The sequence below is a fragment of the Rhipicephalus microplus genome, chromosome 1 (assembly GCF_043290135.1).
Source record: "Rhipicephalus microplus isolate Deutch F79 chromosome 1, USDA_Rmic, whole genome shotgun sequence".
Classification (NCBI taxonomy): domain Eukaryota; kingdom Metazoa; phylum Arthropoda; class Arachnida; order Ixodida; family Ixodidae; genus Rhipicephalus; species Rhipicephalus microplus.
The window spans coordinates 12,644,112-12,668,006 of NC_134700.1; the positions used below are offsets into that span (position 1 = coordinate 12,644,112).

General features: G+C 46.9%; 1 protein-coding gene across 5 annotated transcripts in view; it reads left to right on the forward strand.

The window, feature by feature from the left end:
* The window catches only part of rho-7 (rhomboid family intramembrane serine protease rho-7), a 376,470-nt gene that overhangs the window by 18,026 nt on the left and 334,549 nt on the right, over positions 1–23,895 (forward strand). For all 5 annotated transcript variants that reach the window (XM_075887456.1, XM_075887447.1, XM_075887453.1 and 2 more), the window contains exon 2: positions 9,245–9,356. Coding sequence is in view for 4 of the 5 variants with exons in the window: in XM_075887447.1 (XP_075743562.1) it covers positions 9,245–9,356 (112 nt within the window). In the remaining variant the exon portion in view is untranslated. The remainder of the gene's footprint in view (positions 1–9,244; positions 9,357–23,895) is intronic.

The window sequence follows — 23,895 nt, forward strand, 5'->3', positions numbered from 1 at the left end:
ACAATTGATGTTATAATAATTCGGCTGACAATATTGTTGATCAAAAATTAGTTAAAAAAATGTGTTTATGGTGTGGCTTGTTCCGACTGTCTACTGTGTCCTTTTACTCCAAGAGCGTGGCAATACTCACCAGTTTGAGACCCCACAATGGGAAGGCCGGAAATGCATCTAGCAATACATTGTGCGCGTTGTTCTTATAGTTCATGTAGTCCTTTGTTTAATCGAACTGATGTTCTTTATGTTCACCCTAATGACACAACTTGAGAAATAGCAGAAACGTATATCTCTAGACTGAAAGACGTATGTCAGTCACCCTTGTGAATTTGTTTATTTATTTACTTAGTAGTGGAACCAACATCGCTCATGTGGGAATTATTGTAGGGGAATGAGAAATGAAGAAAAAAAAACAGTATCACAGTGAAAGCGCACGTTGGTGCCATCGAAAATGGCATACATTTGCGCAGCACCTCCTGTGTATTCTCAAAAAGCACACATCTTGTAGTGATGAACAAAAAGCATCAGATGGAAGATCAACAACACGGGCATCGAAATTACTCCATTCACAAATGGTAAAAGGAAAAAAAAAAATTTTGCAAAGGCACCAGTACGACAGCTAACCTCCCGGATTTTTTTTTTCAGTGATCATTTCCATGTGACAAGCAGTGTGAGCTCATCATGTGTAAACTCTTGTTAATGCGGATTTCATTACGGAATATAGAACGGGAAAAATTTAATCGCAAGAATTTCCTGCGCTGCTCAAGAGGCTTCCATCCTATGTTATTCCTAATGCATGTAACACTGTGGTAAAAATTGTAATTATTACTGACAAACTGCGCTGTGTGGTTTTGTAAGCGCTCAAGTTTATAGATTAGATGTTGGCCTTGCCAGTTACGTAACCTATGTGCTTATTTTAAGATAAATCGGCAGACAAGTATACACCAAGGTATTTAAAATGTTCAACACGGTCAAGTTGTGCTTCTGACAAGCTGTAGGACGAGTGAAAAGGTTTCCATTTTCTGGTAAAGCTAAGGAAGCAACTTTTTTTACATTCAAACACATCTTCCATTTCTCATACCATCTTACCACAGTGGCAAAACAACGTTGTAAAGCACAAATATCGTCCATACTGTGTATTGATCTATAAATAACACAATCATCTGCGTACAGCCTAACGTTTGATGTTAGCGTCTCTGACAAGTCATTAATATAGACCAAAAAGAGTAAAAGACCCAATACCGAATCTTGTGGCACCCCAGAAAATACGCTAACGTATGAAGAAGACAAATCATTTACTCGGATGTACTGTTTTCTAGAAGTTTATTAATCCCTCAACCAACTGAGAACAGATGCAGGGAGACCTAAAAAATATAATTTATGTAATAAAAGAGCATGTGGAACGGTGTCGAACGCTTTCTGAAAGTCAAGAAATGCCACATTGACTTGATAAACTTTATCATATGAACTTAAAACATCATGAGAAAATTCGCACAGTTGTGTAACACATGACAGACCAGATCTAAAACCATGCTGTAGTGCACAGAAAAAATTATTCGTTTCCAAGTGCTTTATAATACCACTATATATAACGTCTTCAAGAGTTTTACAACATGCACTGCTCAGAAAAATTGGCCGGTAGTTGGCAACATTATTTTTGTTTCCAGACTTTGGTAGTGGCACAACATTTGGTAACTTCTATTCAGACTGCCGCTTCTGAGCTTCATGCGATTTTGAAAATAGGACGGCTGAAAATAGTGCTAGAGCACTTGCACACCTCTTCAATACGTGATTAGAAATGGCATCCGGTCCTGGAGGCGAGTTTGGTTGAAGTCATTCAAGAAGAGTGCACACACCACTAGCCGAAATAACAATGTTATTTATAGGTTCAAATTACTGGGGTGTCCTACATGGCATTTCACTTTGAAATGGTTCGGAAAACACTGATTGAAAATACTGGTTCAAGCAGGCTGCCTTCTTTGCATCTTCCGAAAAGGTTGTTTCTCCATCAGTTATGTCCGGAATGCCAACAGAATCCATCTTATTTGATTTCACATATTTTCAAACATCCTTGGGATTGGAATCGGCTTTCTTTCCAGGGAAGCAAAAAAGCTATCTTTCGCTTATCTTGATTTTTTTTAACAGTCGACTTAACTCGGTGATTTTTTTCTTGGACATCAGCAGTTCCTGATGAACGAAAATGCTTCAAAGTGTGATTTTTTTTTATTAATTAACTTTCTGAGGCTTGTCGTAATTCAGGGTTTGTCAGCTCTCTGTTTTCCGGAAATAACTTTGGAAGGTACATGACTATTGACATAACTAGCAAGCTTGGTTTTAAAAAGTTCCCAAAGACTGGCAATGTTCATGATCGAAGAACACTCTTGGAACTCAGTAAAAAACAGAGTAAGCTTGAAGGATATCACTTCATAGTTACTGTTTTCATAGAGATAAATGGTTCGCGGTGACATATTTTCTTCAACTTTAGGTTTGGGCAAACCAAACCACTAAACCCAGTTATAGATGATCACTAATCCCAGTCCTAATTGTAACTGACCTTACGAAGGCGGGGCCCCGTCGCAATGGTCTAGTGGCTAAGGTACTCGGCAGCTAACCCACAGGTCCCGGAATCGAATCCCTGCTGCAGCGGCTGTATTTCCGATGAAGGTGGAAATGCTGTAGGCCGGTGTGCTCAGATTTGGGTGCACGTTAAAGAACCCCAGGTGGTCGAAATTTCCGGAGCCCTCCACTACGGCGTCTCTCATAATCATATGGTGGTTTTAGGATGTTAAACGCCACATATCAATCAATCAATCTTATAAAGGCGGGATGATTACAAAAAACAAGATTCAGTTTGGTAACACATTGCCCAGTGCACCTTGTGGGAGATGCAACGAACTGATGCAATGCGTCTTAGAGAGCACGATTCTTTTTTGAAATTCTTGGGTGCATCGCATCTCGCGGCTCATTGCAGGGAGTGCGGTTGTTATCCTTTTTTTCAGGATACTGAAGTGGTTTTTCGATTTAACAATCAATTAACTTGTGAGTTGACAGAAGCTTTCCACATTAGAAAAAGGGGTGAACAATGCGTCAGCCAGCCTTCAGTTTTGCTGCACGAGAAAGATTGGGCTTTTCTAAATTATGTTTCGAGGTAATCTTTCTTCTTTTACCCTGTGTTCTCGAGGTGCCACAAGTGTACTTATTGCCTGCACACGTATGCATTGTTTTTTGATTGCCTGTTTATATATTCTTCCCTTTCTAATAAATCGTTTAGTTGCGAGAAAGCGCTTGTCCTCTCTTCCTTTCTGTTTATTCGTGCGCTTGAACTGACAGTTATACCATACAATGCGTGTTCCCTAATGAGTTCCTAGAGTGCCAGGTACGGGCCGGACCGCGAGCGCACGACGAAAGCATGGCTTATCCAGTCAATATCCAAAAGGTTAATAATATATACTCAGTTCCTAACATAACCAGTGCTTCAGACAAAGCTTCCAATGGCTGCGCATTGTTGGAGTTGGGTGGCCGATAAAAACAGCTCATCGCAATGTGTTGCTCTTGTGACAGCTCAATTTTACACCACACAGCTTCGTACTGAAGGCTAGTAATTGATGCAGACACGCTTGTTAATCTGTTGTTACCCAATATAAAAATTCCCCTGTCGCGTGCATCGCGATCTTTGCGATAGACTTTCATATGTGAAGAAAACACTTCTGCATTGTAAATACTGTCGTCGAGCCATGACTCTATGCCAGAAATTATATTGACATTCATAGTAGCTACAAGGTCTAAAAATGCACCATTCTTATTTTTTATGCTCTGGCAGTTTACAACGATAAACACCAGTTCTAGCTGATCGTGCCCTTGGCATCGAACGGAATCTTTGATTGTTATCGCAACGGTCGCACGTCATCACTGGAGGAATTATAGAGAAATGTTTTGGCCCCTATAATCAGCTTATTGAAGCGAAGCCTGAATGTTTCTTTGCATTTTTTGGCAAATGTGACCAGTTTTCGCCTTTCCAAACGAACTTTGCTTGAGTAATCCTCGCTTATTGACAGAGTGGTTCCTCTTAGCTTGTGTGCACTCGTATGTACATTTTGCTTTTCTTTGAAGGAACAATACTGTGCTACAATAGGCCTATTCTTTGAGGTAGTAAAGCGACCAACCCTGTGAGCCACTTGTTCAATGTTCGTTGACGTCACCTTGACACCCAGATGGTCCGAGCAAAAAGACAGCATCTGATGTTCAGAGCCTTCCCAACTCTCGCCTACTTTATCTTTCAATCCGTAAAAGACCAGGTTATTTCTGTGCGACCTATTTTTAAGGTCATCTTAGTGCCTTTTGACCTGGTCCAACTGAGCTGCAAGGGAGGAAGGCCTTGGCCTTCCTCCCTTGGCTCCCTTGGCCCCCAACTCTTTTAGGCCACCAACGTCGTATTCAATCGCTGCCAGTCGAGCCGTAAGTTCTGTAAGCTTATCGTTGGCAGCCTTTTGATTAGCTTTATTTCCTTGAGCGCATCCAGAACCTTATTCTGATCGTCGTGTATTTTTGGCAGTGAAGACAATGCTTCAAGGAGACCCTGTTCTTGTTCTCAAGTGAACGATCGCGGATTCATCTCGACCTCCCTTGACAGCAATAAACGCCCCCTCAGCACAGAAAACACAACCCGAGATTTCTCAGCGATTGTCTCAAGACAGGCAATGAAAATAACTATGCACAATACATGAAAGGTAGGGTTTCGATGCTGTCACACGAGACCCGTCATATCATTAAACGGAAACGTGACAGTAAGGCAAGAGACTGTAAGTATCCGGTCCTCATGACAGCACCGAAACCCAGCAGCGGCTGGCGAAACAGGCTCCTAAATAGTTCGTGGTCGATAGATGCGATGCCCATGCCGGTTGAAGAACGATATACTTGATATCTGGGAAGGCAGCTGTGAAATCCAGCGCATCGGAACACGGCTGACAGCAATGAAGCACCGGGCACTGTTCAGTGTAGCATGCTTCGTTGATCCAAGAGGGCATGAATTGCGCATCGCCTGAGACGACTGGTGCCTGCAAAAGCTGAAGAGCAGGAGACTGTAAGTATTCCCTCTTCATGACAGCACCGAATCGCTGAATGAAGAAGAAATTGAATTGCTGAACATGTGATATTGCACTGTATCTGTTAAACGATTCATTGGTTTATGTGACGGAATGTACTATGTCGTTTTGCTCATGTGCAGTGGTCATTACGTGCTGAAAAGAGTATATATTCTGTTTTTTCATTGAATAAAAGTGAGTTGCTAGTCTGCACTGGTCCTTGTGAACCATTCGTCTGTGTCATTGTGTGTGTTCGCTAAAGTTTCATTATGCAGCAAAACCAACTAGCCTGCCTGTCTGTATTATTGATGTTTTGGCTGAAAAACATGATCGCTGAATCTTTCAAACTTAGTTTTCGAAGTCGGCGCTGCAGGCAGGAACTCTACATGTAGTGCGAGAATGCAAATCGCTGTAGAAACCAGAAATTGGAGGTTCGCATACATAGTGAATTCCGCCAAACTGTCTTCTATTAAATTTCTTTATTATCCCAGAAAGAATAAGTAAATCATGACGCGCTGATATAGCGAGAAACATGCAATATGCTGCTCACGCATCATTGCTGTGTTGCGGGGAAGCATGTTTTGTTTTCCGCAAATGCACGGTTTATCATGAGACTGTTTTTTTTATTTACTTTTATGCGCTGGAACTAACGAGACTGGTGCGCTTCAGCTGCCACTCATTAGTATCGTTGTTTTGCATTGCCTTGTGGCTCTTAATGGCCATAATTTCTGCAGATTTGCGGTGAAATTCGGAATTAACACATGGCACCTAAAGTTTTTAGATTAACTGGACTGGTGCTGACCGTCACTTTAAATTGTGTGCTCGTACTTACAATGCGAAATACACACCGTGGAAATATTGGGAATTAACTAGGATTTAACCAGAATATATATATATTGTGAGCATTGTTTATGCGTCCCATCTTTGCTGACAAGGTGACCGAATACTTTGATGCTTGTGCTGGCGAAGTGGCACTTCTTTGTATTGAGCTGTAGACCAGCGTTCGAAATGCACGTTAGAACTTCATCCAAACGCTTAAGGTGCTGAGGAAAAGTAGAAGAATAAATTACGATGTCGTCTAAGTAACATAAACATGTTTCCATTTGAGACCACGTAAGACGGTATCTATCATGCGCTCGTATGTTGCTGGAGCGTTGCATAAGCCAAAAGGCATGACGTTAAATTCGTAAAGCCCGTCAGGCATCGCAAATGCTGTTTTCTCCTTGTCTGCTGCGCGCATAGGTATTTGACAATACCCGGATCGGAGGTCGAGGCTGGAGAAATATTCTGCGCCTTGTAGGGAGTCCAGGGCATCATCTATGCGTGGCAACGGATATACGTATTTTTTCGTGATCTTATTGAGTGCTCTGTAATCAACACAAAAGCGGACAGAGCTATTCTTTTTCCGAATCAAGACCACAGGAGACGACCAAGAGCTGGATGAAGGTCGAATAATATCCCGTTTGAGCATGTCGGTGACGTTTTCCTCAATGATTTGCCGTTCCGCCGAAGACAGACAGTATGGGCGGCGGCGTACAATGGAGCAGCCTTCGGTTTCGATGCTGTGCTCTGCAACGGAGGGGCGGCCGAGAACTTTGGAATGTACATCAAACAAAAGGTTGTGCTTTTGGAGAAGGTCTAAGAGGTCTCTCTTTTGCTCGGCAGTGAGGTGAGGACTTATGGTGTAATTTAAAGCAACAGTGGTAGCCTTCACATCAGTTGTAGCAGACAAAGGTGTTGATTCTGCGTGAAGGGGAACCAGCGAGAAAGGCTCGCTGTCAGCGAAGCAGCTCACAGCAGTGCGTTGGGGCAGCATCACTGGCGATGAAGTTGAATTCAAGGCGGTGACCAATGCTTTACTGTCATTAAACCGCATAAGGCCGGGTGCTATGGTAAGCCCCGCAGGTTTGGAGCGAACTGATGGGGCTATGAACACGTCACCGTTAACTGTAGTATCCGAAGTGATCGTGAGAATTTGTTCATCTCCTGGCGAAATGAAACAATCAGCGGCAGCAACGAAACGGAAGTTGTATGGATTGACATCAGATGAACTCTCAGTAGCTGGCATTTCAATTACTAGCTGACGACACGATATGAAAGCTGATGCCGAAGAAAGAAAGTCCCATCCTAAAATTACTGTGTGAGTGCACCAAGGAAGTACAAGAAACTGAATGTGGTGAAGGATGCCTTCTATGAAAACACGGGCTGTGCAAACACTTGAAGGCTGAATAGGGACTCCATTTGCGCAACGAAGGAGAGGGCCATCGTATGGCGTCCTAACTTTTTTCAAGCGGGCACAAAAGTCTGCACGAATTACAGAAAGTGATGCGCCTGTGTCTACCAGTGCCTCTGTATACCTTCAACGTACACTAATAAAACATTTGATGGGCGGTCCGGAGGAGTTTGACGCAGTTCCAAAGATGCAGCTTTCCCTCCCAAAGCTGCACTGTTTAGTTTTCCAGTTGGCGGTCAGAAATTGAAGTAGAAGGTCAGAGAGGAGAAGAGGAACGTCGCATCGGTGAAGGTGAGCGACGACGTGAGAAACAGGAACTGCCAACTGAGCCAAAGTTCTGCGGAGACGGCGACGGACATGTGCTGTTCAGATACAGCCGGCGATAGGGTGGTCTAGTGGGGTAGAAGTCGTCCCGTTCAAAGTTATCGTAGCTTCGTCTTTCGTCTCGCGGACGGCGTCGGCAAAACCTTGAAATGTGACCACGGATGCCGCAATAGAAGCAAGTCGTTGTAAGGCTGGGAAGATGGTCGCAGTGCGAGTGAGTTGAGCGAACCATGCGATTTGGCCGCTGGTAGCTGCATTGGGCTTTGCTGGGGTGCAGGTGTCCTAGCAGCAGCTTGAGCATAAGTTGGCATGGCCACAGGATATGAGCTTGGAACTGGTGAGATTGTCATCGAGGCCAGCCTTTGCTGGGGCGCAGGTGTCGCTGCAGCAACGTGAGCATAACTTGGAATGGGCACGGGATGTGAACTCGGAACTAGTGTACCTGTGATCAATGCCAGTTCCTTCCTCACAACGTCGCGTAAACTAGTAGCAGGTGGCGTCGTTCGGATATCAAGGGGGCGAGGTGAAGCCTGTGCATGAAGTTCCTCGCAGATGATAGAGCGGATCAATGCACGCAGCTCTGTTGTGTCGTGACTCGAGCTGAGATCAGGCATATCGGGTTGCACCCGAGTGGTTTGAAGCTCCTCGAGGCGCTGACAGGTAGCTACAACATCGGCTACGGTCTGGGGATTTTGCACCACAAGCGCATTAAAAGCAACAGTCGCAATGCCTTTTAGCAGGTGGCGCACACGGTCGTTTTCCGCCATATGGTTGTCGATGCGGCGGCAAAGGGCGAGAACATCTTCAATGTAAGAAGTGTAAGACTCGCCGGGGCGTTAAACACGTGCACCAAGCCTTTTTTTGGCGATATCCGAGCGCACCGACGGGTTGGCGAAAATCTGGCGGAGCTGGCGCGTAAAGGCGGGCCATGTCAAAAAATCTCTAGCATGGTTTAAAAACCACGTTTTTGCGACGCTGCACAAGTAAAATGCAACGTGCGTTAGTTTCGCAGGCTCATCCCAGTTGTTGATGGCACTCACGCGGTCATACTCCTCGAGCCAGTCTTCCACGTCTTCACCCGAAAGCCCTGCGAACAGCGGAGGATCCTTTTGAGGGCTGGTGACCAGGTGAGAAGGGTTTCTTGGCGGTGGGAGCGGTGGCTCAGCTGCTGCACTGGGCTGGTTGGCTTGCGACATTACCGAACCCAGGTCGTTTAAGCTGCGGCCTGAACGGAGCTCCAGGGATGTGTTCTAGAAGACGCTGGGGTTGTTCGAGAGAGCGAGAGGATATAAGAATCGGGCAGTACTTTCTACCACTTGTAAGATAACGTCCAGTACCCTCAAGACTCTTCTTTATTGTCTCGAGTATGTGCCCCACAATCTAAGCTTGACTAGTGATGATGAATATGTACAGATAAAAAGATGGGACGCATAAACAATGCTCACAATATATATATATATATATATATATATATATATATATATATATATATATATATATATATATATATATATATATATATATATATATATATATATATATAAATTACGTGCCAACTATGTATGAGCATGTAGGTATTGCAGTTCATTTGGCACTTTCATGTGTTTTCCAGATGGCGCAGTGTAAGGCAGCCATGGATAAGGCAACCGCAGCCCCCTCCTCCGGAGGCCCCACTCCCACGAGGCTTGTTCCAGCTCACAAAGGCCACTGCATTCACTATTGGGGTGAGAGTATACCAGCTATATTTCATCTCTCATAGGGGCGATGTTGAACAAGCAATATTTGTGAAGCTGACATTTCGAAGTGCCCTGAGGAAAAGTTGGCACCAAGTTCTCGTCTTCATGAAGTTCTCTCAGATTTCTCGTATTGGTGGTAGCACACATCTACGTCTTGCACAAGTCTTCAGTGAAATCCCTCTATATCATTGGCGTATCAGCTGGGGGGGGGGCAAGGGGGGCACGAGCTGTCCTACTTTGAACAGTGTTCACTTTTGGCTGAACGCTGGAATAACCAACAAGTAAAACCAAGTTTTACATCACAGAAGTAATCACTCAGTTTTGTTTTTACGGGAGAATGAAAATGTTATGAGGCAGTGTTACAACATAGCAAAATTTTGCCAACAATTTCACTGTGATGATTTTTCTTGTAGGTTCTTTCCGGTGCAAATCGCCTGTGCGACGCTTTCGCGTCTTGTGCTGTGGTATTGCAGAGCAGGCAAGCGCTGAACAGGGGCCCTATAATCTTACATCACTTGTTCATGCTTTTATTCTGCTGTGACTTGTAAATGCAGTTATGGATGTAAACGAGCAAACTTTTTATGGACCGGTCAAAGCATTTGCTTCTTCTGGAAAGTATTTTTCTTTGAAAAGGATATATCATCGCCACTGCTCTGTCAAAGCTGTTGCGAGCCAATGAGTGCGACGAATCATTTTTGATGTTTAAGTTTTTTCGTGCTGATGTTTAAGTTTTTCTGTGCTGAAACGCCTAAAATTGTTTCCGCTTCAGTCTATGATAAATCGGATCAGCCTTGCTTATGGTAACTTGGAGCCATAGCGGCAGCTTGAAAACTGGCCACGAATAAAGCAGTGGACTAGAGCTCAGTCAGCGCCTCCTCTATTTTTTCAGTGCCCGGTCGAAGGAGCGGATTTCGATGGGAAGCGGACATGAGAGCTAGTGCGGCGTTTCGCCGCCAGGCGCCGCAACTGGAGTAGAGATGCCGCCGCGCCGTCTCTTGCGCAAACGAATGCCGCGGCTGCATTCAGACCTGCTATGCGGCCCGGTTTTTGGCTGTATTCGCATTGTTTAAGGTGTAACGAAAACTTGGAAAGAAGAATCGAAAAGCACTTGTTGTTCTGGACACCCAGCTCATTTCAAAGGCATTTGTCGTTCGCGACTACTTGATTGAGGTGCTCGCACGTTGTCTGCTGGGCCGATACTAGATAGCTCGTGCCAGTAATCCGCGGAATATCCTGTTGTCACCGTGGCATTCGCTTGACTGAGAGTTGCTTTTTTGACTAAATGAAAGTCGATATTTGAGAGAAACCTTTGCCAGGAGCTAATATTAAAAGCTTGGGTGTCTAATGTTCCCCGATGCTTGCTACTCTCTAGTGGCGTAGCACATTCTGCGCAAGCCTGGAGTTCATGCACTAAATAGCGCAATATGCCACTAGACTGCTTCCAGGGATATAGGTCATCATCCGTTCCATTCGCAAAACACTACATGTGTTGCCATCGAGAAAAAGCAAAACTATGACAGGTGACTTCACCATTTCAGAGCTTAAACAGTGAAATTGTAGTGTCATCATCATCACCATCATTTTCTTGACCACTGCGCCGTGCCTCTCGCGCAGCTGAGGCTAGCTCGAGCTGCGCAAGGATAAAACAAGCTCACGCGCCTGGCGTGTCGGATGCCGGCAGCCGCCGCGGCTCCACTTCAGCGCGTGCGAATGAAAAGGCGAGTTTGGCACGGCCCCGTCAGCCACCTTTACAACGTCGTCTCGCGTCTCGTCTCTTCTCTCGTTGCTACAGTGGTGACCCGGAGAACGCATTCTTCGACGAGCCATCGGCTTCCATGTTCCCGGGACTTTGCCCGCCAGTGCCGTCGTTCCAATCCACCTACCCCAAGGTATGGTTTATGCAGCTCGACGCCATTCTTGCGGTGAATGGCATCTTGGACCAGCCGCTGATGCACGCCATTCTTCTTAACGCCCTTCCTGTAGAGCTGCGTCATCTCGCTGCAACTTCAAGCTCCAGCCCGCAGCAATGACCTCTGCTCTGCGGTGCTTGTCTGCTACGACCTCACCTACCGCCTGCATCCATTTACTCGCGACTTCTAGGTTTTCCCTGCGTCGCAGCGTGCGGTACACTCTCGCCTTAAGCTCTCCACTGACCGCAACCTAATTTCCTCGACAACGTCTCCTTGCACCTCTCGTCCGTCCACTAGTGCAGTGATTATTGTGCCCAGTCACAGACCCGACGAGGTTCTTCAACTCGTTCCTGCTGCTGACGACCAGTCCGCTACGAGGTGCGTTTTTTCAAAGTCTTCGGCCGATGGTCCTTCTGGCATGCTTGTTACTCGCACGTCTTCTCCAACCTTCACAGACCACGACTTTTCGGCCATATCAGACTCCATGACGGCTACATTGCCGCACACCCTGAAGTCTGCTTCGATTCTGGACATCGTCACGCCTGCTACTCGGCCCCCAATTGCACAGGCTTCACTGTCGACGATGTCCGAGGATGACTCCCTATCCACCTCAGTGCTCTGTGCGTCCTGCCAGCAGCCACTAGCATCTCCAACGATGTACCCTGCAGCAGAAGCTCGTTCCCCTCTCCAGACACGACCGAACGTGCGGGATGCTGCCACCATGGCTGACGTGCCAATGTACGACGTGCCTGTTCCGCATATGGGAGAGCACACCACTGATTTTCCGCCTGCCACAGAGGCAGTCATCGGCCACGTCGACCTGTGCATGAGCCCACGGACGCCAACTGACCCTTATCTAGAATGCGCGCTTACTCTACTCCATGACATGCCTCCTGTCATGTTCTCGACGAGGGACGTGAACTAGCAAGCGTGCAACTTGAAAACAGACATTCCCTTTAACAGGTTACAAGCCTCGTCCGCCTCGGCCTGACGTAGCCCGACCCGCTGACCAATCACGTGTCGTCCTTCGCATGGGCCTTCGAGCATTGCATGTGGGAGTCACTTAAATCGTATACTTGTGTCAATACGCCAGCTACAATGGAACAAAGAAGGTGTCATCACACTGCCACCGACTTCTACACGAGCACCACCGAACCACTACCAACGTAAGCGGTCATGTTGATCCATCTTTGGACACCCCTTAAGTTACAACACCTATCTACCGACATCGGTGTCAGTGCTGTGCACGCTCGCGCAAGCACCATCGCAGCAGTTACTTGTCGATAGGTAGTCTTCAAGACTTTACTGCGCCAGTTGTAATTGTTTCGCGTGCGGGACCCGCATCGATGTTTGTGCACTCGCCCTCATCTCCGCCTGAAGGCACTTCTACCAACTATGCTCACTCGTGACACCTTGTGCGCTCCCGGCTAGCCCTATCTGATCATTGTGCCACCCGCTTGTCGACAACCACAGTGACACGGCGCTTACTTCTTCGTCCGCTGCGCAACTCCCAGAGTCGCCCGCTAGAGACCCACTGCTTCCCGATGGCCCATACGCGTTGACAACGTGGACTTCCCAAACAGACACTTTATGGATTGTCTTTCATGTATAGATAGTCTCAATTGTTCTCTTTCTTTTTCACATACATTAAAACTGTGCAAAGCGCTAGGAGGGGGGTGAAGCCCTGTAGTGCCATCATCATCATCATCATCATCATCATGTTCTTGAGCATCGCGTCGCACTTCTCACGCAGCTGAGGCTAGCTCGAGCTGCACAAGGATAGAACAGTTGAGCTCCTGGCCTGGCTGGACGCTGAAGCGGCGGCTCCGCCCACGCCTGCATCCCGAATAAAAGCTGTGACCTCGGCACGGGCTCATAGCCGCTGTCTCGCCTCTCCTTCCTCTACAAAATTATCATGAAATAAACAAGAGAACATTCATATGTGGCGCAATTTCTGCGATCATTGCCTATGTTTTTAACAGGCGCTGTTAAAGTCTGAAGTCTAATGCAGACTCTCAACTTGAGCCAAGTTGACAGGCATGAAAAATGCGGCCTGTGGTTAGTTGCTTGAGCTTGTCTGTGTATTCGTCGATGGACCTCTGGCCTCTAAATTCGGTAGTGAGCAGAGTAAAGACCAAGTGGCTATGGGCTCCCATTCAGCTTCGAGGTGTAATGTTAGGGTTGCACACGGCAGTGATCATGAGGCAGCGTTGTTACTGATAGATGCATTTGTTGACTGTTCAGATGCAGCGCACTCCCGTTTAGTGATACCAATTGCCATGTTGCCAAATGTGACTAGTAGTATTCAGTGACCACTACTTGTAATACTCAGGTTGTAAATAACGGCTACATATTAGAGTGTAGTGCGAAGGTTTATTAGGAGACCAATTGTTCTGCCTGATTAGTGCAAGCATGCTACCCCCGAACACCTGCGGAAGCTGCAATTTCGAGGAGCTACAGCCATACATACAGTTCATTAAGGCGATAGCTCTAAATGCTTCATTAAAAGCAAAAATTGATCGCCGACAGCGTCCGGCGTTTTCTCACGTTGGTGGGGTGAACGTGAGTGATGCATGATTACGTGAAAACATCACAATATATATTATAAATGTCTGTGATGTATCGGAAGGTCACATAACTTGATGACATCATATAACATCTTCGCTTGGTAAAATGGGCTGATCATGAGGGGAGTGCTTAACCAGCTGAGGGGCAGGAAGCTAGCTTTGTCTCCAATCCTTGAGGCAGTAAGAAAACCATGTTGGGCGCATAAATATCCCGGAGGGAAGTGGGAAACATACAGTGTATTGAATCGGAAGAAAATTAGGGTAGTTTTTGCCTTTTCAGTTGTCTCAGGTGAATCCATAAGGGGAACAACGAGTTTTTTTTTTTTTGTAGCTATAAAACTATATAGACATGGAGAGCGGTACATATCAGTACAGTCGAGCCCGCTTATAACGAACCTGAGCCTGACACGGCATTTGTTCGCTGTATCCTGAAGTTCGTAGTAAATGAAACGCAGCTTTTAATGAAGTTGAGAGTGAGGACACAAACGTTTTTTGCTCAAGAAGTCCGTGATGCACGTGTTTCAAAGAGCAGAAGCAATAAGGGCGTTCTCGAGTTCATTTAAAACGGCAGCGTGCTTGTTTGTGCGTGCTTGTTCGTGCAATCCGTTTCCTCCAAATCGCTCTCGCCACGTACTTCATTCACAATGCCCTAATCTGTGCACGGTTTCGTAGTGTTGGCATCATCATCAGCCATAATTAAACTATCGCAACAGATGTCCTATCGCAACAGATGTCCTACCCGCTCTCCCAGGTCGGAGTCGACGACGCACTGCCACAAATTGCTGCCGGAGTGATCGTGTTCAGAGGCTTCAGGCTCAGCATCAGGCCCGATGTCGACGAAGTCGGCCTCGCGAAAACAGTTTCGTGCGTATGTAGTCGTCACCGCCGCCCAAAAAATATCCACCATTTCCACAGCTGAGTACCGGGACCTCCGAAGCGGCAAGTTGGCTGCCAGGTGGTCAACAGCTGTGAGCAAGCGCTCCGCAACGAGGCACCTAATGCGCGGATTATGCTCAAGTCAAGCGGTCACACTTTTGACGTTTTGTTGAGCGGCAGAAAAAAGCCTGCAAGTCCTTCCATCTGCCATCCTGACCACACACGCACACCAAGAGCGAGCAAGACGCGCACACGTGACATGCATGCCAGAATGCGTGGAACAGCTCTGGGCCCGTTTCTAGTCGGAAAACGAAACTAATTCGAGCCAGCGTGGCTGGCGTCGCGGCGCGGTGGAGACGGGCAAAGGGGTTGTGATTAAGAGAGGAGAGAAGGGTAAGGAGTTGCGATAGAGTGAAAAGAGGGGAGGGTGCGGCGGGAGGGTGACGTTGAAAACCAAAACACACGGGAAGGAGGCAGGTTGGGTAGCTTGCTTGAAAGGTCCGCGAAACGCGCAATTCGCGCGTAGAAAAACTTGATTAAGAGTTTTTGAGCTTGAAACCCGCGCCGGTGGGTTTGCGAGGCCTCATCAACTTCAATATTTCGTGATTCATTTCGTGAAAATTAACAGCCGCTTTCACGCTTCCGCATGCATGCGGAGGGCATGCTGAGCCAAGTGTGAAGTGAGCGAGAAGAAGTCCTAAATACGAAACAAATCGCAAATTATCAGAGTCTTTAGGGTAGCGTATGCAGATGCACTAGATGCAGACGATCGGATACAATCGGTGGATGACGATGTTGAAAAATGGTCACTCCAGGCCGGCGACGCCAACCATCAAAAACAAGGTAGATGGCCGACCGGTCTTCGAAAGATCGGTGGCAGTGTGAAAACACGGTCCTAGTCTGGCGATGCGGGGTGCTCAGAATAGCGGGGGGACAAAGGACGGAGGGGTGCGTAACAAAAAAACGGTCTGGGGGAGCGGAAACTAGAGGGGTGCGGAGGCAGGGTCGGCGTTTAACAATAAGGATGTATGGGTACCTCGCCGATGCCTGATCAGTAGTCAAAATTGGTTTCCCGGGAAGTCGGCAGACTGCTGACTCCGTTCATTGTAACCGATCAGCGGTGCTCGGAGACGTTTGTTGTAAGTGCGATTTTGTGCCATTGAACGAATATATATTTTCATGGTCATGCGGATATTGTTCGCTTTAAGCGAAAGTTCGTTTTAAGTGGGGCCGTTATATGTGGGCTCAACTGTATTATATACTGAGGCATGTGAATAATGAGCTTGCAATAGCTTGAAAGAGAAAATAAAATGCGAATTCTACAAAACTCGTATGCATATATCGAACCAGTAGCACAGCCTGACAGAGCCCTGTGAAAACAGCGCGCCGCTATATTCAGGTTACTTTTCATCCTTCTTGCATGCGTGAACACCGTCAAGAAGCACGATTGCAAATTGACTCGCATGAAAACATGAATTCGCGATCTTTCTAATACGCGCGGCCATTCAATGCCAGCATCCCATAGTCAACTCGCGCAGTGTCATCATGCGGAGGCGGAGCGCGCGTTCTACAGCCTGAAAAGAGCATTCGCCCGGGCACTGAAAAAAATAGAGGAGGCACTGGCTCAGTAGGGAGCTCAGCTTTTAAGCCTGCCCGACATCCTGACCCACCTTACCAGGGAGGAGGTGAAGTACCGTGGTTTTTAGCACTATGTAGGTTTAGTTAGTAATCTGGCTAGTTGATTTTCACTCAACTTGAATTGTCCTTTACAGCTCAAAATACATCTCTGGCAGCAAAAAAGCAGCGACCTGGAGTGCTGCTTATTTCTCTCTATTCCTCTTTCTCTCAGTAATTATGAGCTCACAGAGATTTATACGCACACAAACTACTAAACACTGTTATGTTGCCAGTGGGAACATTTTATTCAACTCATACTTCACCTCGCCAGCTGCTATATGTAGCCGCCGCTAATGTGATTGGCAGCTAGCTTGCTTGAATTGAATTTAGAAGGAGATGCTTATATACATTTTTTAAGTTTAAATATCAATGATACATTTTTTAAAGAAAAGAGTTCAGAAGTTGATAATAAGTTAATAGTACTATAACATTAGCAATATTATTATTAATTGCATGCTCCTGATACAGTGTTCAAACTATTAGCCAATAAGGCAAGCTATATTACACACATGCCTGAATATGGACAAGAAAGTGTAATACTTATTATAAAGAATTATATAGAAATATAGGAATCGGCATATAAAACGAATGTAAAACGTGCCTTTACAATGGTAATTAAATGTTTACTGTACATTGATAAAAGAAAGTTTGCCGAATGTATACGTTTTGGTGTTTGGCAGCTAGCCCCGTTCAACATGGATGTGTGCTCGTTGACGCTCGGTACATCTCGACAACTAACATCAATGATAAATTTATTGAGCAAACTATTGTGGTATCTGATGTTAATCGCCAAAGCATAATCATAGAAAGGGATGTGATAGCAAGATGAGCGTCGCATATTGGACGTGAGGATCGGGCTAAGGGTGCCAATCCTCGACCTATTAGTTTGATTGAACTGCGTGGTATCAAAAAAGGCAAAGAAGGCGCGTTGTGTAACTTTTGAATTGCAAATTCATATCAAAGTGTGAGCGCGTCGATAGAGTTCTCTCTCTCAATATATTGCCGCGAACCATGCATTGGGTTTGTTTATTTGTGTTTTGTTTCTTCGGCCTGGCTGCGCCGGCCTGTGCTATCGCGGTTTTCACAGCATTTCGAACAAACGCTACCACAGCGTTTCGAACAAACGCTATCGAACAACGCTTCAGGCGTTGTTCGATAGAAACAACGCTTCAAGCGTTGTTTGTTAGAAACGCTGTTCGAACGAACAGCGTTTCTGACAAACAACGCTTGAAGCGTTGTTCGATAGAAACAACGCTTCAAGCGTTGTTTGTTAGAAACGCTGTTCGAACGAACAGCGTTTCTGACAAACGCTATCACGGCGTTCTCGATACAATTCGACTATTCGAGAAACCCTCGCGCCGAGGGATATAAATTCCCGCACACTCGGGAATGAAAGCCAAGCACATGCTCTAACTTAATCTGTAAAAACATGTTGCATTATTTTTGTGAAGGAAGGAAGGAAGGAAAAACTTTATTTGCAAGGGTTTGGGACTGGGGTCATGAGCTTGATGGGTGGGGCCCCAAGTCCAGGGCTCCACTGGCTGCCGCCGTCTGTCTGACGTGCCGCAGAAGTGCAAGCTGCACCTCTGGGTCAGAGCTGGCGAGCTGTGCCTCCCATTGCTCGAAAGTATTACAAAGCTTGTACTGACCTGAAAAGGTATCTGAATTTGGTGGTCGTTTTAGGCATCCCCACGAAATGTGGTAGAGCGATGGCGAGCCGCCACACCACGGACAAGCACGCCCATACAGCGTTGGAAAAATTTTGTGTAACCTTTGAAGATTAGGAAAGACTCCCGTTTGAATTCGGCGGAGGTCAGTTGCGTCCTCCCCTTCTAATGATTTGTGGGGGGCGCTGTATTTTTGTCGCATGCCTCGCTGGTTAGCAAGAATTTCGCGAGGGGCCATTCTGGATGGGTCATTATCCTCCTCTATAGCTTCCTCCTGGAGTGTTTCAAAGGATTGAATGTGCTGTCGAAGCTCTGCTCGGTTCGTGAGCCCTCGAGCACAAGCGTCAGCACTTTCGTTCCCCTCCAGGCCTGCGTGTCCTGGACACCAGATCAGTCTGTATTTGTTCGTCAAGCTCCCGCCTAAGAACTTGCTTATTTTCAACGGAAGGCGGCCTCTTAAAAAGAAACGGCACGCTTCCTGCGAGTCGGAAATGATAGTTGTCTGCGGTTCATCTCTTTGTTCCTGCGCTTTGATTGCAAGGGCAATGGCAAAGCATTTCGCCTTGGCGATCGAGGACGTGTACAGTGATGCACATGTCACCATGCAGTTGTCGTTGCTAAGTACCGATGCAACTGACCGTTTAAAATTGTACCTTGAAGCGTCCACATACAAAACATTTGATTTGTTTTTGAATGTTTTTCGGAGCCATCGCACTCTCTCCTCTCTGCGCTTTCTGTTTGTTTTTACGTCCATGTTCTTGGGCAGCGGTGAGATCGAGATCTTGCTGTGGACGGGATCCGGGATTTCTACAAGAACCTCGTCCATGTTCTGGGGGTATGGCGGAAAGCCCACCCTAGAAAGTATCTCTCTCCCCGCTTTCGTTTGACTTAGACGATTTCTCTGCGCAGTCAGTACCGCTGTCTTTAGCTCAGGGTATGTATTATATATACCGAGGTCCAAAAGCTTTTGGGTTGGTGTGCTTACCGGTAGCCCTATGGCCACTTTGTAGGCGCCCCTAATTATGGACTCGATGGTTTCTTCTTCTGATTTGCTTAACACGTGGAAAGGTAGACTATATGTAACCTTACACAGTACAAGTGCCTGTATTAATCTAATTGTGTCTCCTTCCTTCATGCCCTGTTTGTGGTATGTTATTCTATGGATCATTCGTGCAACTTGTTTCGTGGCTGATTTTAATATGTTTATTGTATGATTCGCTCGTCCATTACTTTGAACCCAGTAACCCAGAATACGTGCGACGATCACCTCACATACTTTGACACCTTCAATGTTTATGTCAATGCTTCCGTTACTTTTGTATCCTTTTCCATGTACCCTGATAATTTCAGATTTTTCTGGGGCACAGCTGAGCCCGCTTGCCTTCCCAAAGTTTTCAACTGCTGCTGCAGCGTCTTGAAGTGTCTGCTCTTTGTTAGCTAGAGATCCACGCGTTGCCCATAGGGCGATATCATCCGCATAGAGAGTGTATCCTAACTGCGGAACTCCATCCAGAGCTCGTGTGAGTCCTAACATGGCGATATTAAAGAGCAGGGGAGAGAGGATGGCTCCTTGAGGGGTACCTTTGTTTGGCATCTCAAAAGCGTCTGACGTGACTTGTGCTACGTTTATTGAAGCCCGCCTTTCTGTGAGGAATGCCTTGATGTAATTGTAGGTGTTTGTCCCACATCCCATGTTGTTTAATTCTGTTAGGATGGCCTTATGCGAGATATTGTCGAATGCTCCTTTTAAATCAAGGGCTAGTATTAGATGTTCTGCTCCTGTTGGTATATAGCTCAATACTTCCTCTTGTAATAGGAGAAATGCGTCTTGGGTGGAGAGGCCATTGCGGAAACCCAGCATAGTGGCTGGAAAAAGGCCGTTGTCCTCTATAAAGTTTTGGAGCCGATTATGAATAACCCTTTCGAAAAGCTTTCCCATGCATGACGTCAAAGATATGGGCCGGAGTGCCTGCAGGGAGGGTTTCTTCCCGGGTTTCGGTATCGTAATAATTTTGGCTACTTTCCATTCCTCGGGTATCTTCCCCTGGAGCCAATAGTTGTCATTAAAATGGTTTGTCAGTGCCTCTATAACCTTATCGCTGAGGTTCCTTATCATTGCATTTGTGATTTGATCTGAGCCAGGGGCAGAATTTCTCTTGGCTGCTTGGGCAGCCGCAAAGACCTCTCCCGTGGTGATTGGGGCGTCGAGTCTCTCGTTTTTCGCACCGGTGTACTGCATTTCAATACTGCAACTATCGGTATTCTCTCCTATGTATCTGTCCTTAAGTGCTTGTATTAACTCCTCCTCTGTGCCCGGAAAATCATGCATTATTCCTTGTAGTGTTCTGTTCGAGGCCGATTTTGATTTTTCTGGGTCAAGCATGTTCCTTAAGATGGCCCAAGTTTTTGCAGTGCTCAGAGTGTCCTGTAGTGAACTGCAGAACTGGATCCATCCCTCAGTTGCAATTTTGTTAGCGTATTGATTTGCCTCCTCTCCTAAAGCAGCGATTTTGCAGAAAAGGTTCCGGTTGAGTCGCTGGTTTTTCCACCTTTTCAGCATACGGCGCCTGCTCTCCCACAGGTGGAGCAGGTGCCTGTCGACTGCAGGAGTCTCTGCTGTTCTTGTGATACGTTTAGATGTTTGTTTGTGAACTGAGATTAAGTACTCTCACCATTCCCCAATCGACTCTGGTACAGAGTCGGGTGAGGGATCACGTCGTCTGTATCTTTCCCAGTCAGTGATCACCACGTCTCCTATGACCCTGCGTAGTTTTGGAGTTGAGAGGGAAATACTGATTATGTAGTGATCGCTGCCGAGATTCTCTTCCAGGTTTGTCCAGTTAGCGTCGTTAACATTACGTGTGAATGTCAGATCTGGGAACGTGTCTCGACTTACGCTGCTACCCAGCCTCGTAGGTGTTGTGGGTAGAGTAATTAAGCTCAATCCTAGTTTGAATACGGCATGTTCGAGACGTGTTCCTTTAGGGGAATCTCTCGAATAACCCCATGTGGTGCTGGGTGCGTTAAAGTCGCCCAATACCACAAGTCGATCTTTCGCCCCTGCAATACAGACGACATTTTTAAGCAGTGCACCAAAGTCCTCGTGTTTCTCTTTGGGAGGGCTGTATATATTGCCACAGCTCGACCATCGCAGAAGACGCGTACCACAATTCGCGTTCGTAAAAGCCGTCAAGCAAGCAGCAAGAAAGCCGCGCCATGGAACGCCGTCCTGCACGCGCCACGATGCTATGCCATGGGACTGGCACGAGACTCGAGGGGCAGAAGAGGAGACCGACGAAGTTAGAGTCAGCGGCACAGACATTTTTTGGCTGACCATATTTAGCTTCGAGTTTACGGGCACAAGTTCGCCCTAAATAAAGAGTTTATATAGTACCAGGTGCTATATTTATTTGTAACAATCTGGTGGAGGTGCTGGGTATGATTCCAAGCCCACCACAGGCAAGGAGAAGCCCAGATCCCAGAAGATTGGAGCCAGCAGAATTGACACCTGTGCACCAATGCACGAGTCGCCGACTACGTGGTGAGCAGCCCGAGTTTGGCCCCCTAATTGACTCATCAAGACCTGTCGAGACCTCAAGCACAAGCGTCACTGCGATGGCCACCCAGTCGATGCCATCTCCATTTCGCCTCATCGTGGATTCGTCACGTACACCAGAGGTCTTTTACGATCGTACGGCAAGACATGAGACGCCCGAGCTTTGCACAAGCTCACGTTATGCCACCGACCTTTCCTCGCAGTACTCCAGCGCCGATGCCAGAAGCAAGACCCTGCAAAAGTGATGTATGGCGCACGGCAGACCGGCGGCCCCTCTGCTACCACTGTAGGGAGGCAGGTGATCTTTATCGGACATGCCACTACCGTCGGGTCGGGCTACGTGGCTTCCCAGTGAATGCGCCCTGCCCTCGTAACGGTGAGCGCCCTTACAAAATCGAAGAATATTTATCTTCGCGCTATGCCTATCCAAACACTCAGCGACATGAATCGCGGTCGATTGCACCAATGCGCAATAGGTCGCCGAGTCCACACCCATCATCTACTTTCCCGAGGCGTCGTTCACCAAGCCCACGACGGGAAAACTAGAACCGGCGACCTGTGGAGGCAGGGCCGCTGATTTTCGAAAAACTGAAAACCCTCCATCGCTAACCGGATCAGACGACGACACTGACACAACGACGGACAAGCGCAGTAATGGTGACGTGACATCCGAGCTACAAGTCAGAATAGACGACGTCGAAACCATAGCGTTAATAGACACAGGTGCAGATTACTCAGTAATAAGTAGCATGCTCGCAAAGAAGCTGAAGAAAGTGCTCACTCCTTGGACCGGACCGCAGATACGCACCGCCGGCGGGCACTTAGTCAGCCCCGTAGGATTGTGCACAGCGAGAGTGGGAATAAGAGGCCATGTGTACGCCTGCAGTTTTATTGTTCTCCCTGAATGTTCCCGTGAGGCAATTCTGGGCATGGACTTTCTGCAAGCAAACAGTGCCATCATCGACTTGCAGAAATCCCAAGTTTCTTTCTCTACAGAGAACGCTGTTGCCGTGTGTCATGCGGAGCAACCAATTGTTTCGTCTCTTCGTATTGTGGATGAAGGTGTGACAGTGCCGCCACGTAGCAGCGTGACAGTTTCTGTGAAAAGCGACGTTTTTCGTTAATATGCCGGACTAGCTGATGGAAATGTCGAACTGCTGCTCACAAAGGGAATACGCGTGGCGAGAGGTCTAGTGAACCTGCGGAACGGATATACTGATGTGCTATTGACTAACTTTACCAACGAGGTACAGCATGTGGCGAAGGGAGCAGCCATAGCATCACTTCATGACTACGTACAAGTCTCAGATGTTTGCACCCTAGAAAAAGTACCTACAACGCCCTTAACAGTGGACAGTGTCCTCGAGAAAATAGATATTGACCGAGAGCTTTCATCTCTGCTGAAAGACCAGATTGTGGAGTTGATCAAGGAATTCGCAGAGTGTTTTTCCTCTTCTTCGAAAGTCGGACGTACGCCTGTAGCAAAGCACCGCATTGTAATCGAAGGGCATGTTAAACCAGTATGTCAGCATCCATACCGAGTAGCTCCAAAAGAAAGGGAGGCGATAAAGAAGCAAGTACAGGAGATGCTCGACGACGATGTCATACAGCCCTCCAAAAGCCCATGGGCATCGCCGGTAGTACTGGTGAAGAAGAAGGACAACACCATGCGGTTCTGTTTTGATTACAGAAAACTCAACCTCGTCACAAAGCGAGACGTGTACCCACTCCCACGAGTCGACGATACGTTGGATAAACTGCGCAATGCTCACTTTTTTTCATCATTGGATCTAAAGAGCGGGTACTGGCAAATAGAAGTCGACGAACGAGATCGGGAAAAGACGGCGTTTGTGACACCCGACGAACTCTACGAGTTCAAAGTACTCCCATTTGGTTTGTGTTCTGCTCCCGCTACCTTCCAGAGGATGATGGACACTGTGCTCTCCGGCCTCAAATGGCAGTCAAGTCTTGTCTATCTGGATGACGTAGTAATTTTTTCCACTACGTTCGAGCAGCATGTACAGAGATTGAGAACGGTACTGGACGCTATTCGTATGGCTGCACTTACGATCAAACCCGAAAAGTGCCACTTTGGGTTCCGGGAGCTTCGGTTCCTCAAGCACATTGTCAGTTCTCACGGTGTCCGCCCAGATCCGGATAAGATCACTGCGGTTGAAAATTTCCCAAGGCCAAGAGACAAGAAAGCTATGCGACGTTTCCTGGGGCTTTGTGCCTACTATAGGCGCTTTGTTGAAAATTTCTCCAAGATTGCGG